This window comes from Crocodylus porosus, unplaced genomic scaffold (assembly GCF_001723895.1).
Source record: "Crocodylus porosus isolate Cpor-Errol unplaced genomic scaffold, CroPor_comp1, whole genome shotgun sequence".
NCBI lineage: Eukaryota > Metazoa > Chordata > Crocodylia > Crocodylidae > Crocodylus > Crocodylus porosus.
Window position 1 is genome coordinate 47,299,130 of NW_017728906.1, and position 18,397 is coordinate 47,317,526.

General features: G+C 38.5%; 1 protein-coding gene across 13 annotated transcripts in view; it reads left to right on the forward strand.

Annotated features, from left to right (window-relative positions):
- Positions 1–18,397, forward strand: part of CASK (calcium/calmodulin dependent serine protein kinase) — a 387,068-nt gene that overhangs the window by 365,103 nt on the left and 3,568 nt on the right. For all 13 annotated transcript variants that reach the window (XM_019529070.1, XM_019529074.1, XM_019529076.1 and 10 more), the window contains 4 exons: positions 5,921–6,001; positions 6,102–6,182; positions 7,890–8,092; positions 12,198–12,281. In XM_019529070.1, the coding sequence (XP_019384615.1) occupies positions 5,921–6,001; positions 6,102–6,182; positions 7,890–8,092; positions 12,198–12,281 (449 nt within the window). The remainder of the gene's footprint in view (positions 1–5,920; positions 6,002–6,101; positions 6,183–7,889; positions 8,093–12,197; positions 12,282–18,397) is intronic.

Here is an 18,397-nt window from a genome sequence, read left to right on the forward strand (position 1 = left end):
AAAAGGCAATCAGGTTGGTCTGACAAGACCTGCCCCTCATGAAACTGTGCTGGTTGCCCTTGAGCATCATCCCTGAAGCCGGCCCATCATACTTGAAGTGTTATTTTTCCTCAGTAGCTTGAGTACTGAGGTCTATGTTCAAGCTAGAGAGCTGAAAAAGTGATAGGGTTTTTAGTAGGTTTTGCAGAAAAGACCAGCTTCAGGAAATGTCTCATTAACTTCAGGAGGATCAAGATGGAGGCCTTTGTTCTTTATTTGAATTCAGTGCATCATGCTGGGGCTTTTTTTTTTTCTTTCTGAGGGGGTGGGGATGGGGATAGAGGAAGAAGGAGGTATTTTAGTGTAATATAGTCAGTATATTTAATTTCCCTGGCTTTTTTATATATGTTGCAAATTGTGATAAGGATACATTGTGATGCTGAGTCAGTGGGGCTGTGCAAAGCTTATGTCCCCGGTTCGATTTGGTAGAGATTCGGCCCAATTTGGTGGGCATATCTAAACAGAGGACCCTTTAATCTCTCCAAATCAATTCAGAGATTTGAACATAGGCACAGCTTTAAACGTTTTTTCTCCATACCTCTAGGTAGCAGGGGCTCATGAACGCTGCAATGCTGGGGTGCATGGAGTATCCCACAGAAGCATTGGGGGGCTCCCCAGTGCGCTCAGCAGCAGACCTAGAAGTGGACCAGAAGCACTTGCAGTCCACTTCCAGGTCCGCTCTCCCAGTTCAGTGACTGGTGCCTGGGGGGTTGGCGGGCTGATAATGGGGGGGAGGGGCCAGCATGCTCCCCAGTAGACCCAGAAGTGGACTGGAAGTACTTCCAGTCCACTTCTGGGTTTGCCGGTGAGCACGTGGAGGGCCCCCCACACACCTGTGGGATGCTCCATGCACCCCAGCATCACAGCAATCACGAGCCACGCCTGCTACCTCAAGGTATATAGAAAAAACTTTTAAAGCTGTGTCTATGTCCGAATCACCGATGCTCCAAATCGGCATCCAATTTTCAGATTCGGATTCAGCCGAATCAAATTGGAGACAGTGATCCGAATCAACAAATCGAATCATTGTCCTTGATTCAGGCCAACTCCGAATCTAATTGAGCCCATTTTGCACACCCCTGTTAGTCAGTAAAGCTGTTGGGGTTTTATCAGAATCAAAGGAGACGCATACACTCAGTTTCTTATAGTGGAAATGTCTGTCTTATACATTGGCTTACCTGCAACGTTTCCAATTTTTAGCATCCGCAGCAGAGTTGAACATTTCATATTTCAGTATGACATCAATTGTGATGTCTGGAATAGATGACATGCTGCGGATCTAGTCAATATTACAAAGAGTTACCAGCAGAATTCCAACACTGCTGGCAAAACCTATGGGTGGGGTCACATCCAGAGACCCTTTGTGGCAGCAGAAACCTCCTTTCCCTCAGCAGCAAACAAAAAACATGTAGTCTCCATCGTGAGCCAGCTGCCAGGGTCCATTCAGCAGGTGGTGCCTGCCCAGAGTGCACTTTGCACTTTGGCAGCACAGCTGTTGAACAGACCATGCAGAGCCACCAGACACCAGTGAGTGTGAATATGCTCTTGCAGCTCTGCTATGCTGGCATACAGGTATGTATAGACATAGCCTGTAGCTCTCAAGAAGTAGTTAGGATATCAGTAAAAGGTTTTAAATACTGAAAAAGAAAATAACACTACAAATGCATATTGAAGTCTCTGTTGTTCCCTGACCCAGTTATGCATGTATTATCCAAGCTTTTTATATAACATTTAAAAAAGAAAAGCGGTGAACCCAGCCTGTTGTTACGCTGCTTAATACACAAGTTTGTGTTCAGCTACAGCAGAACACACAGTAGTAGAATATACAAAATTGTTGTTCTGAAGTTCTTCCTGTCCTGTGTGTGAGGCTTAAAGAGGGAGATGAATACAGACTGGGTAATCTTAACCTTGCATTTCCTTTATTCTGTTGGTTTGAATACTCTTGGTATTTTAACATTTATAAAAATTGAAATAGTGGTAGAACCACCTGTTTAGCAAACATTACTGACAACACAGAAAGCCAGACAAAATGAGGAATACAAACAAGACTTTTCCAGTGCCTTGATACAGCATGGATGTTTCAGATGAGCACTGGGCAGTTCTAGCTTGCACAGTCCTAGCTTACATTATGTCTAACTATATCCAGCGCTATTATTGTACCACCTTCATCCAGTTCTACATTTCCCACAAAAAATTGAAAAATACCAATAAAAAGCCATCCTAATAATACAGGTGAAAGAAATGGTGTTCTTGCTGTCTAGCAGGTATCCCATCCATATCCCCCCCAAAAAACAAAGTGCTAATCCGACTCTGGGTCTGAATTAGGTTGTATGTTAGAACTATTATAAAAGTTGAATGTTTTAGAGGAATCGACCAACTATTGGATGTAGGGCATCAAATGATTGGTGGGGGAGGAGGGGACACAACCCACAGCATATATGCTACAAGTGGCACAGGCAGCCTCTGTGTGTGACACATGGCAGATCAGGGTGGGGACAGGCAGCACAGTGGCAAATAAGGCAGGAAACAGAGCAGAGTAGCAGATTAGGCAAGGAGCACGGGGCAGGGAGCAGAAAGTAAATCTGCAAAAGAGGCAGGAGAAGGGGATCGGAGTGACACTTGAAGGGTGCAGGGCTCATCTGTGAATGTAACTACCCTAAAATACAAAAATGAATAGATCTATAATACTTTTGAGTAGCAGTAAGACAAAAATGTATTATTCAGCTTCCTACCAAAATTAGAGCATCCAAGTATGATCCTATTCCTCTCTGCTTAAATCCCTGAAAAAAACAGTAACGCAGAAGGTGAGTGGGTCCTTCTCATCCTTGCTGCTTTTCAGGGCTTAGTCTTAATGTTGAAATGAAGGTATGATATAAAAGTAGGCACGTTACCAGCTTTTTAGGGACTCAAGCAAGGATAAAATAGGATTGTACTAAGATGTTTAACTGCCAAATAGATACCAAATAGGTAGAATAGGATGTTTAGTTTAGGGTTTGAATATGAGGGTGAGAAAATCTCACAGCCTTTTCTCACAGTATTTGAGTTTAAAATTGGAGTCAGACTCCAATGATACACTCCAATAAGATGTGCCATTTTAAAGGTTAAAAATTAACAGGAACTGCTGGGTTCGGGGGTTGGTTGCTTTTGTTTTCCCCTGGTGTCCTGTGTCAACATGTTACAAAATTACTGTTCTCAGAAGACTTCACAATATCTGCCTTAGAGATGGAAATAGGTCTTACAAAGAGGACTCCAATTCAAAGTCCACAGAAGAAGTCATGCGACACTGTCAGAAAGTAAAATTCAGCTTTCTTTCTAACAAGAGCATCATGGGAAAATTTTAGCAGCAGTTTTTTAATTTTAATTATGTCAGGCAATGTATAACGTTTCCCTTGCTACTACTTGATAGGAGGCAATTGGGATGCTAGAAAATGGTTTGTAAAATAGCCTTGCAATCAATTAAGTATGTCTGGTTTGCTATGTCTTTTTAGGACAACAGTATAGATTTTCATGTGATTTGCCAGAATGGTAGTGGGTTGTTTTGGAAGTTAAACATGATTTATGAAGCCATGTGTACTTAATTCTTACAGCTAAAAAGTTGGTATTTTCTCTTTTCCTATTAAGATTATTTCTGTCACACTTTGCTCCCTAATCAGTTCAGTTGGAAGCAAGGTGCTCAACTAAACAGCTTTGAAGTAGTATATCACATCTTTCAAAAGTCAGTTTTAAACCAACCAAAGCCCAAGTTTAACATGAATTCAGTATTTTTCTTCCTCACATTCAGTTACCATTTTCAACAATATTATAAAGATATGGCACAATGATATTTACAAACGCACTGTCAAGAATTATTTTATAGAAATGTTTTTGCAGAATTATAATATGCATAAATTTACTACTAGAAGACTGCTAGGCTTTTATAAAATGTGTTTATCATTTCTTAATGTGATTTATTTGCCTTGTGTGTAGAATATTGCATGAAAAAGTTTATTTTGTGCATATACTTTTTATTTTACTAATATATTACAAGCCATATCTCAAATGACCCCTGTACATTTTTCATGCTGTCTTACTCCCAATGGCCTCTGTGCATGTAAGTAACCTGTCAAGTGACAATGCCTCTTTATTTGCTTCTTACTGTTTCCTTTCAATAACTCCTTTTCTTTATTAGCTAGTAGCATAGAAACATTAGAAGTTCAGTCTCTAAATGTGCCCTCGTATTCCTCATATCTTGTGTTTAAAAAAAAAAATCATTTTTCATTTGTGTTTGGAAACCCTGCAGTCATTAGGTTAACCCTGTTGAGACCAAGGCATATATCTTCCCTATGCTCCTAGTTTGTGATAAAAGACATCTATGTGCACCATTTTTGTTGTTTATTTGTATCTAACATAATATACTACAGCCCAGGAAGAATCAAGGATAGATATTTTTTCAGCGGGGGAAGGATTGGGGATTAGTTTACTAGACTGGCAAAGCTGTTTAGCGTATATTGGATCTGCAGCTCTTTCTTTCTAACTTGGAATGAGCTCATTAACTAATTTAATGGTAGAACATTAAACATCTTTGTAGGTTCATGGAATGATGTAAAACACTCAGCTCCTTCCTCTAAAAGTATATTTCAGTATTTGGAGACAGATTAAGGGAGATCTTTTTTCTCAATCAAATTCAAAAAGTTTTCGGACTGACTTAATGTTTGCAAAATTAAGGAGTTTTCGAGTTAATATCAAAAATGATGGTTTTTATAATGTGACTAATATGATGATGTAAGTGTGTATTTTCTTTAAGGTGGAAAGAATTGCAACTGAGATCTTTTCAATATACTTAAAAAATTTCATTTTCAAAATGACCAGCAGATTAAATAAAGTGATAAATATAAAGCCAGTGGCTTCTTTCTTTCTTTTGTTGTAAGAGCAACCAGAAGTATAATTCTGGTGACTCTTATTAGAATGGGTCCCTCCTCTTTTGAAAGTGCCGATTGCCACAATCATTATTTTTAATTAGTGCTGTTTCTTGCCTTATTTCTTCATTGGATTTCTACTGAAATGCCTGCGACATTGTAAACATTGTATTTCGGGGCTTAAGCAGGAACAGTGTGATTTTAATGAAGAAAATTTGATTTGACATCTACAGTATACCTTGTCAATTGACAGTAATCTAAATAGGTACCACAGAAAGCAGATTTCAGTTAAATGAAGATTTTTTTTTTTAAAAGAGGGATGGCAGAGAGCTTAAATAATTTTTCCCCCAATATGATAGAGGTTTTTCAGTGTGCAGCAATGTCATCACTTCTCTGGTACAAATCTTCATTCAATGTCAGAAGTTTTAAAAGCATGTGAATTTAAATAGCATGTGTTTAAAGAGAACTCTACTTACAGTTAACATGGTAGCTGTTTAAGGAGAATTGTTACAAACAGGGTTAGTCATTTATATATTTCTCATAATTCTCTAATAAAATACCATTATTACAAGTAACTTCTACCTGTAGTGTAAATAGATGTTCTCATAATATATTCATTGGTCACTGTCTATAATTTTTTTTAGTACTGCTAGTTCCCCAGGTATGCAACAATGTGAATAGCATGCTCTTTTACCTGTTTTTGTGATCTGCTAAATACTGCATGAAAGGAACTGCAAACCTTACTGAAACTTTCAGTAGTTTGAATGCAACTTACTACTAAACTGTTTTACAGAATTAAAAATTAATCTGTAATAAAATGGCTAATTCAAGGATATTTCTGTACTGTCAATTTAATTGCCTTTTTTTAAAAAAGGTACTTTGGATTGCAGATTTAACATTGGTATTAGAAGTATAATAAATCAAAATAAATTTCTGATCTTAATATACTTTTTCCTCTTAACTCTGTTTGTTCCTTTGTTTTTTAGTGTTTGATCAATTAGATCTTGTCACATATGAAGAAGTAGTAAAACTGCCAGCATTCAAAAGGAAAACACTAGTCTTACTAGGTAATTCTAAGAATATTCTTAATATTCTAACTATATAAGTATATTTTCAGCTCTCTTCCTGGTGCTAAATTTTAATTTCTTCTTCGTATTGGGAATTTAGGTGCACATGGTGTTGGAAGAAGACACATAAAAAATACACTCATCACAAAACATCCAGACAGATTTGCATATCCTATTCCACGTAAGTAGCTATGTTAAATATGGCAGAAACTTACAAGTATTACTTTTCTGCAGTAGTAGTAATATTATCAGTTCATTACTATCCATTTGTAATTGTAGTATGTTAGTGCCTAGTATAAGTTAAGGCTGGTGTATAAATCACAATACTGGTGTGTGCATTTTTGTGTTGTGCTGACACCAAGAATAAAACATCACTTTCACTTAAAACATTTTTAGGCTATACTCATAACAACTATATAGAGTTTAATGACACATGCTTCTTTTCCCAAACTAATTGTTATTTTGAAGTGTAGGCTTCGATTCATTTTATCTTTTATTTAGTTTTACATTCTTGATTTAGTCAACACAGAAAAGGCCCTAAACTTGACAAAAAATGTTTATAATTCTCCAGAAAATAAATATAAGCTGGATTTGCATGAAACTTAATATATTATCTTATTGAAATGGTTTAAATAGCTTTTCATATAGCCTTACAAACTGTTACATTCATGAAATAACTTTTAAGTTTCCCGAGTTGATTTTGGGTTAAATACAATTTGCTGCACTGTTTGCAAGTAAATTTGTTACCCAGGTCTCTGTTTCTCCATCATATTTGTGCCTGCAGATACCTGCTATAGTAATTATAGCACCTATACATGTGGCAGATGTCTGTTCCAATGCGTGCTAATTAGCTGCAGCATTTTAATTAATGTACTCTAGCGGTCTCCACATCATGTTTGTTCAGCATCCCTGTGCTTCAAAATGGCAGCGGGGCACTTGAACTAATGCTTGTCGAACGAGCTTTAGTTCAGTTGCCCCCACCACCATTTTGAAACTTGGGGACGCTGAATACATGTGATGCTGTGGGTACTTTAATTGGAGCAGCTCTCAGAACTTCTCCAATTAAAGCACCCCCAACCCCAGAGCACATGTATAGACACTCTGTATGCCCTGCCACATGAATCGCAGAATTCTTTGCAGTATAGTTAACTACTTAAGGGCATGCATTTATTCCTCAAACTCTGCATTTTGAAATTAGCAGTACAACAGCTGCCACCCATCAACCCTCCTACATACCACCCTTTTTGTCAGTCTGAGGTGGCCACAGAAGCCACAAGGTCCCCTGTATGATAATGAAGGTCATGGTATCTTATAGAAACCTGAATAGCTTTCTACTTCGTTAGACTTCTATTTTAAAATTAAGTGTTAATTTGTGTAGCTGTACAATTTTGTTTTGTTTGATCTTTTTAGAGTTAAAAATAATGCTTAGTGTTACTTTTTAGAAGTTGCCTGCAATGGGAGATGCAGGAAGACAATAGGAATGCATGAAGAAGGGTTTCTTACTTTGTTAACGCTGTATCACACCATCCCATTCAGAGCATGAAAGTGCTTGGATTGAACAACATTATTATTTTCACTCCTAGGGCATGGAAATACAGGAACCATCTGACAAGGCTTTTCTAAGAAAATAGACCTTGGCTGGGTTCCTGAACCCTAGGGGTGCTTCTCTTTGTGGGATGAGGGGGTACAGTTTACATAGTGCCAACCTTCTTTTCTGGATCAAAGATGAAGGCATTCCCTGTCACAGAGTGTTCCAAGACATTTGCAGCTAAGGACTTGCAAAGCTTCTGCTTGGAGGTCATAGATCCCTACCTTAGGAATCAAGCAGTCAAGACCACTAAGCAGTTGATATACCTGAAGCTTCTTTTTGTATTCCTTGAAATTCCAGACACAACCAGACCTCCAAAGAAAGATGAAGAAAATGGAAAGAATTATTATTTTGTGTCACATGACCAGATGATGCAGGATATATCCAACAATGAGTATTTGGAATATGGCAGCCATGAGGATGCAATGTACGGGACGAAACTGGAAACAATACGGAAGATCCATGAGCAGGGACTAATTGCAATACTTGATGTAGAGCCTCAGGTACTTTTCAGAAACATAAGCATGGAGCTTATGCTTATGAAACATGAGCATAAGCATAGAGCTTTTATCCCAAGACCTCTGAACCTTATTTTATTACATTAAATCATTGATTATTTATAATCATATAATTTAAAGTATGTACTTAATCATACAATAATCTAGGAAGTTTTGGACATCTGAGTAAAAGTATGAAGCAGAAAATACCTCACAGTTTGGCTTGGCAAGGGATTGGTATGCTATGAAAATATACTTGGCGCACATTTTAATATATCGAGAGTGTAGGACTTCTTATGTTGTTCGTTGCACTTAGCTGTCCAGTGCAGAAACAGATTGCACTTACCAGACATAGCATATTAATGTGTTCAGCCATACATTTCTCCTTGATACATTACACAGGAGGAGGAAGCTTGTTCTTCTGTGCCCAAACTATCCCTACCTCAGAATGATCAGCCACCAGAAACATTTTCTGTCTATCACCCATGTTACAGAATGGTGCTGCCAGCAGCATGGCCAGGTCACCTCAATTTTGATCTGTCTCTATGTGTGGTGTGGTAGCTTCTGTGAGTAGAAACAGTCAGAAACCTAATGGATGCAAGCAGTTTGATCATGGTGCTACCATTTTCATATAAAATCTTTAGAGGAAAATTTTAACTAATTTTCTTTGGACCACCCTCCCATCCCCCTACCTAGACATGAATTTCAGTTTGCAACCAAGTAAGTATGTTTTATTATTAGCTGAAAATTGAAAATAAGTTGGATGCCTGCGGTGCCTCCAAATTAATATTTGAGCAAGTTAGAGGAAATGAATAAAAATGAGGGCTGAAATAATTTGTAGGAACCAATTAAAAATATGAGCAATTTCACCCAGAAGACAATGGACCTTGCAGAGTTTTTTCCTGGATTAACTGACTTTTTTTTTTTTAAACCGGCCACCACTATGATATGCACAGGCTCATCCCCATATAAGTAAAACTAACTGAGACCACAATGGTACTGTATTTACTTGAATACAAGACTAGGTTTTTTCCCCCAGTTAGCATGGGAGAAAAAAAGCCTCTAGTCTTATAATTGCATACAGGGAAACTTCATTAAATGCATTGCCTATCATTAAACTGCTGCCAAAAGCAGTATGTGTTTAGTAATAGAAATCAGCTAGAAAGTTGATTAAAATGCAGCCAACACTGAACATGACTGTAAAACATGTAGCCCACCTTCAGTAAATATACTGATGGGAACCTACCACAATGATAAGCTAGTGCAGCCTGTCTGAATAAGGTATAGGTAGTGCCCATTCAGCTCAGCCATCTTCACATCAATTCTTTTTGAAGTCATGGTGAGCCACTACATAGAATCCTAGAAAATTAGGATTGGAAGGGACCTCAAGAGATCATCTAGTGTAACACTGCTTAAAGCAAGACCATCCCCAGGCCTGTCATTCCAGACAAGGCTTTGTTTACCCAGGTCTTAAAAACCTTCAAGGATGGAGATTCCACATCCTTTCTGGGTAGCCTGTTTCAGTCCTCTACTACCCTCCTAGTGAGAACGTTTTTCCTAACATCTAACCTAAGCTTCGCTTGCTGCAACTTGAGACCATTGTTCCTTGTTCTGTCATCTGCCACCACTGAGAACAGTTTAGCTCCAACCTCTTTGTAACCCCCCTTTAGGTAGTTGAAGGCTGCTATTAAATCCCCTCTCAGTCTTCTCTTCTCCAGTCTAAATATGCCCAGTTCTCTCAGTCTTTCCTCCCAGCTTCCTAACCATTTTTGTTGCCTTCCACTGTACTCTCCAGCTTGTCCATATGCTTTTTGTAGCAGGGAGCCCAAAACTGGACACAGTATTCCAGGTGTCGCCTCACCAGAAGAATCACTTCCCTCAGTGTGCTGACAGTGCTCCTACTGATACTGCCCAGTGTGCTTTTAGCCTTCTTGGCAACAAGAGCACACTGTTGGCTTAATGTTCAGTTTATTGTCCGCTGTAATCCTTGGTCCTTTTCTGCAAGGTTGCAGCTTAGCCAGTCTGTCCCCAGCCTGTACCAGTGCATGAATTGTTCTGTCCTGAGTACAACAAGACTTTGCCCTGGCACTTATTGAACCTCATGATATTTGTTTTGGTCCAGTCCTTCAGTTTGTCAGGGTCTGTCTGAATCCTAGCCCTAACCTCTAGCATAGTAATATGTGTATATACAAATTCCAGTAGCTGTGTTTATTTCTAGATCAGTGTTTTCAACTTTGCCCCTCACTTCCATGTGCTGAGGGAGAGCAGGGTCTGACAGTAAGGAAGGGAGGAAGGGGATGCAAGAGAAAAAAGTTGGGGTTGTGGGGCACACGTGGGAATGACACATAGAGGGCAAAGGAGCTTCCTGACCTCCTCACAGATTTGTTTTCCCTGCTGTAGTAGTGGGAGGGGGACAAATTCACGGCAAACTTCCAACAGTTAGATTCTGTAACTGGTTCTGTTAGGTTCTATAACAAATGTGTAATTTTTCCATATATAGAATCTAAGTATTGGGGCATCATCTAGTTGAGTAAATACAGCATATTTGCATTACACTGGCAGTTGCATCATCACATAACTTCTTCTCCATGGCTGAATTCATTAAACCAGAGAATCTGTTGTGGACATTGCAGCTGTTAGACTTCCAGTTTCATTACAGTGGAGACTTGCATAACAAGGATAAGCCTTCAAATGATATTGTGTAACAGGGTTCATTTAATTCATTGCAGTCACAGTAGTACCTCTCTGAAAAATACATTTGAAAAATCACAACTCTACCAGCATTTTACATCCATAACAGTGTTTACAGTCTCTTCTATTTTAGTAGTTCAAACGCAAACTAGTATGATAAACCATGATAAAATGGTGTAAGAATATGCTGTATATGAGCATGGCTATATTATGCATACCAATAGTGGGATTTACAGAAGGCTTTTGAATTTATTTGAAAATATGTCCTTGACTTTTTAACTGTAGTTTCTATAAATGTAGGGTCTTGTATGATCATATTTTCAGTAAACCTGTGTATACAATTTTTTCTGTTATACTCCTTCCCCTAAACACTTGCTTAGCAATCTCTTTCCATAGCAAGCCTTGTAGGGCCAGCCTGTCCATGACCTCAGTCCTAGTTGTTGCAATGCTTCCCTATTCCACCTCCAGACATTCTCTGTGCTGTGAGGTTTCCTGCCCCTCACAGAGGGGATTCATCTCATTTCTTTTGAGAAGCCTTGCCTAAGTGATGGTTTTTGAGGGTGGAATTCAAGCAGTAGAGAGGAACATCCGTTTAGGCTTGGGATAGAATGGATTTTTTTTTAAAAGGACCTTGTGGGCGGAAAGGACGGGTAAGAGTGTGGGTTGCACCTTTTCATTCCACATACACAGGCAGTTGAGATCAGAGAGGTTGTTTCTTGCTGTTCCAGGCTCCAGTCTGGACTGGACATCTATGAAACTGGCTCACCTCTTATTCCTGTTTGAAACAGATTGCTTGTGACTGTTTGCTTTCCATTTACCCTTTTGCAAAAATGCACCATGTGGGTTTTATAGCTGAGCCACTAGCCATACTTTATCAAACTATGTTTAGTGAGTCTCTTCAGGTCCTGGAAGCTTTGAAGTTTTCACATTTTAACTTTTTGTGCCAGCAAGTAATAAAAATATGTTTATCTCCAGGGTGAACCATATCTTAGCCATAATTTTTTGCTATGATTTTCCATTCAGCATTGATTATGAAGCACAGTTTATATTGTGTCCTGCCTATAACATCATAGCAAAAGCTTTCCTGGCTAATATAAATTGTTCAGTCTAACACATTTTTATTCTATTTTTTACGGGAAATGTCCCAGTGTTAAAATATTGATGTTTTCATATATTCCAACATATATTTATCATTAAATCAATTTGATGATAAATCTGCAATTAGGACCACCCCCCTTTCACCATCTCTTTGCAACGCATTATGGGTATAAATTGAACAACCCACTTTGATTTGTAAAGTGTATTTGTTATATTTTAAAACTTACTTGGAGTCTTGTTAATTCTTCTACTTCTGTATTGAAATGTGTGTCATCTGAATCAATTTCTTCCATTTCTAAAGTATTCAGTGTTTTTCATGTAGGCACTGAAGGTCCTGAGAACTGCAGAGTTTGCTCCTTTTGTTGTTTTTATTGCTGCACCTACAATTACTCCAGGCATTAATGAGGTAAGGCATGTTGCAATTCATTGTTTTTACTAGGAGAGACAAAGTGACAATTCTGATTTGTGAATAAGATTTACATTTTAACTGACTCACTGGCTATTACAATGCAGTCAGAGAACTGTGACAGTTAAGATGGACATGAGCTGCTTACTCCTTAACAGCTGCTTTTTCTAAATATATTTCAACTTTATGCATTGACATTGACTTTATGCAAAGACAGTATTTCATAGTATTCATATTTCTTCAGATGGCAAGTGTAACATTAACTGATACATAGATCATTATGCTTCTTTTGTAAGTCCTTTTAAAATCCACTGATTGGCTTTATTCCCTCCCTGCCTACAAGAATCATCATCAAAATCCTTGCTATTGAACCAACTAACTGATCACCTATCTTTGGATTTCCAAATACTTAATCATGCCAACTGGTTCACTCTTCTCCTCAAATAAAAGAAATTTGCTATGATGGGTATGTCTACGCAGCAGCACAAAGATGTGGCATGAACAGTCTGTACTACTTTTACTCTAGCTAGCTCAGGTAACAGTAAAGATGCAATATGGACAATCATGTAGGCCAGTAACCTGAATAAGTAGCCAGGGTCCTGGCAGGCTTGTACTCTCATTGCTAGCTTGTGCTGAAGCCTATGCCACTGTATCTTCAGTTACCTATTCTAGCTAGATCAAAGCAAGCCTGTGTATGCCTGCCTGCGCAGCAGCCGCATCTTCATTGTACTGGGTAGACAGACTCAAAATTTCATCTTTGGAAATATACCTCCCCAAAATACCATAGAAACTGGTTTATTAAATCCAAATAACATAACGGTGCTCAGAATTGTAAACAAACCCTGAATTAGCAAATATCCTGTTGTGAGGTTATGTTACATGTCTATGCAGGACCACATCATGATTTTTTCCTGAAAGTTAAGTAAACTGTCATTAATTCAAAGAGAGTTACATGAGTAAAGACCTTCAGATTTGTACAAAAGCATTTTACCTGCTCCTTCATTTTCTGTGTTTTCTTTTACTAGTAAGTTATTTAATTACATTAGTATTTTCCTGTTACCCAATTCCTCTTCCTTCTTGATTCTTCAGGAAAGGCATAATTCTGTGTTTGCAACAACAATCTGTGTTTATACAAATTTCTTTGTTGTGGTTATACAGTTATGACCTCACTACAGAATAGTGCAGAAATATAGAAGATGGGCCAGAAAAGATATATGCCCATTGTTTAAACAAAATACTTTAAATAATATGGAGAAGACAAGAAAATTATGGAAATCAAATAAAAGACAGATGGCTTTGTGTACTAAAATTCCCAAATAAAAAAATAAAGATATTTCAGGACATTCTGTTTCTAACTGTGTTAAAGTAAGGTAGAAATCATTCTCAGGTTGCTGATGTTGTTGTTTACTGTAAATGCATACATGGTTATATAATCTTGGGCGCATTAAAATTCTGCATCTTTATCTTGTGTAGTGCACAAATAAGCAGTGCTGTTTAAAAAGTAAAAGTTAAAGAGTGTCAGCATCATTTCTGGGATTGTATTATGCAACTGTTATGGTACCTGTAGCGAGTGCCATTGTATAACTTAGTGTACCCTCTCCAAGAGCCACGGAAAGATCTTCATTACTAATTTTTACCTCAACAGATGACTTTGCCTTTGGGACCCAAGTGTTTGCAGAATTACCTAATTCCTTCAGTGTCTTACTTCCTGTCCTACTTTTGATGAGGAATCCCACTTTAACTCCCAGCTGGGCTTCCTTGGCTCAGTCACACTGATATACTTCTGTGTTAGTTTCCTTTTAATCTTGCACAAATTTGTGTTATACTGAGATATGATTTGGAGATGTGGCTCTATTCTTTGGAAATGGGATATTTTATGCATCCATTTATTAACAGGAAAAATGTAGAAGGAGTTAATAAATAAATGATAGGTTTGAAATATGTAGTGTCATCATTATACTCCTGTACTATGTCCTCTGTATTTCATAGGTGCTGTAGTAACACACATGATACATACCAACACTGTTTATGGCCATAATTCTGTAAATGACTCTGTGTGGGCAGACCCAACTGCAGTCAGAGCCAGTCTTTAGTATTTTCAGTACCTTAATTAGAACTCCCACCCTGAGTGAACCAACAAAATTTACTTTAAAAAAAATTAACAGCAGCAGTTGTCAATAATACAATCCAGGATCCTGCTCTCCACCATTTATTATGCTGCATGAAAAGGAAAAAAAATGGAAAACTATGCAAGTGATTGTGTTACATGTTTTTGCAGGCTGAGGGGACAGCACACAAGGTTTCAGTGTACATGTTTCATATTTCGCGTTCTTTTTTTGTTCACAAAATCCTCATTTGTAAAAAGAACATCCCTTTCTGTTGCCTTTGTTAACCAACCGTGTTTTATTCTGTAAACACCTCTATAAGCAATTGTCCTTTTTCCTTATGTTTTTTTCTTGAATTATCATCTTTGCTTTTCTTTTCATTTTCCTGCAATCATACTAATCTTACCTAGCTGCCAAAATGGTGCAGAAAATTGCCCGTAAGTACCTACTAAGAACTGATAAGATACAGTCCTGAGTATTTAACAGATATAAACTGTAGATATTTTTTGTTTCCTGTTCAGCATTATTTCCAGTATTAGAATAAATAATGTAATAACCTTAGACATCTGTACTAAAGCTCACTCAAATATAAGGATTCTTTATCAGCAGGAAGGTAAACGTTTAGCGTAATCTCAGAAACATATACGCCTATCTAGTATGTTGAGGTAAAGACCAAAAACAGCTAAACTCCTAAGGGTGAAAGAAACCTGGTATTTTACTGGGAAAAGAGGAGTCCTGTAAACCAAGACAGCAGTCTCTCTTTGGTGTATTCTCTCTCCACATCACAGTGAGCAGGATGAGAAGCTTTAGAACAGCAAGCCAAATGCTAAGAGTATATCCAGGGTCTACCCTGGTAGTCCCTGCACAGCACGTACTTAAATGCCTGGTGTGTTAGAGTCAAGGAAGGCAAGTCATATAGTGCATCATCCAAGTGCTATGTTAGTAAAGGTTGACCTGCTGCTTAAATTCACTATGTGTCTGTCTTTACTGACCTGGCAAAGATTTTTTGGGTGATATCTTTTATTGGACTTAAGGAATACCTTGCATTTGAAAGCTTGTCAAAGTCTTCCAGCCATTCCATTGGTCCAGTAAGAGATACCACCCAAAAAATCCCTGCCTCTCGCATAATTCCTGGATCATCTTGGCTACAACATCACTGTAATAATACCATTCACTCATCTGCATCCTGATTAATGTCTTAAAATCAAGAAAATTAGATTTGGAAGGGGCCTCAGGAAGTCACCTAGTCTAACCCCTTGTTCAAAGCAGGACCATCTCCAACTAGATCATCCCAGCCAAGGCTTTATCTACCTGGGTCTTGAAAGCCTCCAATGATGGAGATTCCACCACCTCTCTGGGTAACCTGTTCCAGTGTTTTACCGCCCTCCTAGTGAGAAAATTCTTCTTAATATCTAACCTAAACTTCCCTTGTGGCAGCTTGAAACCATTGCTCCTTGGTTTGTCATCTGCCACCACTGCGAACAGTGTAGCTCCATCCTCTTTGGAACACCGCTTTAGGGTAGCTGAAGACTGCTATTAAATCCCCTCTCAGTCTTCTCTTCTCAAGACTAAATAAGCCCAGTTCCCTCAGCCTATCCTCAGAAGTTATGTTCTCCAGGCCCCTAGCCATTTTCATTTCCCTCCAGTGGACTGTCTCCAGTTTGTCAACATCCTTTCGGTAGTAGGGGACACAAAGCTGGACACAGGACTCCAGATGTAGCTTCATCTGTGCCAAATAGAAGGGAAGAATCACTTCCCTCAGTCTGCTGGCAACACTCTTACTTATGCAGCCCAGTGTTATTGCCTGACACAATTGAAGATACAGAATGAAAGTATTTCAAGTGTCCTTACTTTATTTTCTGTAACCAACAACAAATATTCAAGCTAACCTTCCAGTGTAAACAGTAATAGGGTGTGAGCTTCAGAGCCCCTTTATGACCCTTAAATGCCAGTTAACTGCTTATTCACCTTTACTAGAAATATCTAACTAAATCTGTGATCAAGTAGGATCAGATATATCTGTTGCATTCTGATATTCAGTATATTGGAAAAGACATAATTTTGTGCGTGCAAATTTATATGCAAATGGCAGTCGTTTATTGCATATTCAGGTGAGCAGTCAGCTCAAATCAAAAAACATTCATCTGACTTCTCCCCTTCAAGCTTTGAAGTTTGGATCCCACTTCTGAACTCTGCAGCTTTAGCCTATCAATAACTTGGGAATCTTACTCCTATCAGTAAGAGTATGAGGTAAAAAAAAATATTTTTCATTTCCGTCAGGCCAAGTAGTTTAGTATACATTTCCCAAACTGCTGCCTGCTTTGATGTATATAAAATATATGACCCAAGGGCTAAGACATCAGATACGCATTTTATCATCTAATAAATATATTAGAATCACCTTCTTTGGATTTTGCAAAGTCTAGAAAATCCATATAGAGGTGTAGATTTAGAAACTCTTTATCTTGTTTTCTGCTTTACCTGTTGTTTTAAGAGGAAGTGACTGCAGATTTTGCAGCAGTTCCCATAATTTCCTGGGTAAAGTTGATACAGGCACAAAACTAACTAGCCCTTTCAATCACAGCACAACTTTATAAGGTGAATGCTTATTTTAAATATACAGCATCACATGCAGCATCTTTTAATAACATTACATAAAATGTATCTTTTAATGAGATCTTACACATAGGTGATGTTTTACTTTGTGGGCTAATTTCTACAGAAGAGTTCAGATCCTTTGGAGGTATAAATCAGCGTGGCTCTATTGTAGTGCACAGAGCTCTTGCCAGTTTGCGTTAGCTAGGGATTTGATTTCTGGGCAATGTGCTATTTAAAATGCTTCAGTCACACATTTAGCACAGTTTTTATTCTCTGTTCATCAATATTTGACTTCAGAATAGAGTAAAAAAGCTTGTATGCATCATTGTTTTCCACAGAAGACCGCAGTATGTGTCCACATACAGTATTGTATGTGAGGAGTACTTGGCTGACTTTGGATGTAATTGTCAGCAGTGTAGAGAGTCTTCTGTTGACCCTCTTAAGGAGCACACAGTTTGAAATGTTTCAGAGTATCAGCAGCCTTTTTAAAGATACAGGATTGTACTTCAGGAAGTAGGTGGTTTTATTGCACAGGGAAATAAAACTGTTTCAACAACTTCCACTTCAGGGGCCTCAAAGGCTATGGCTTCCTAAGCTTACTTTGTCACGGCACTTTCAAATATGTGGGCACTTCAGAAAAGGACCCTCTCCAAGGGGACAAGGAAAATCAATTGTTGTTCTCTGAATAACTACTAGTGAAAAAGGCTGCTAAACACTGCTCAGTACTCAGTAACACTGAAGCTTTATGCTGCAGTAATTAGAACACTAGAGAACTGAGCCATGGAGAACTGAACTACTAGGATAAAACCAGTTAACACTAATGACACAGCATGCCTACACCAGCCATGGCATACCTGGTATAGCTTTGCCCCGTCATCTCTCCTGTCACGTTGTGTGCACCCCAGTTTTATTTATACTGCCTTCTGGACACCTTACCCATGATTCCTAGAATATCCTTGTGGAATATTTCAAATGATCATGGGAAGAGCATTCAGAATCCTTGGAGTCATTCTCATCACTGACTCTAAGTCTGCCATGGCATAAGCCTCTGGCAACTAGGGCTATGCAGAGCTTCGGTTTCTGATTCGATTTGGTGGAGATTTGGCCTGATTCAGTCACCGAATCGCCAAATCAAATCAGAGGACCCTTTAATCTCTCCAAATTGAATCAGAACCTTCCAAATCAGTTTCATAGTTAGTAGGGTTGGAAGGGACCTGAGCAGATCATCAACTCCAACCCCCTGCCATGGCAGGAAAGAGTATTGTGGTCAAACGACCCCAGCAAGGTGATAGTCTAGCCTTGTCTTAAACACCCCCAGGGTAGGAGCCAGCACCACTTCGCTTGGAAGTTGGTTCCAGATCCTAGCTGCCCTGACCGTGAAGTAGCGCCTCCTGATGTCTAGTCTGAATCTAC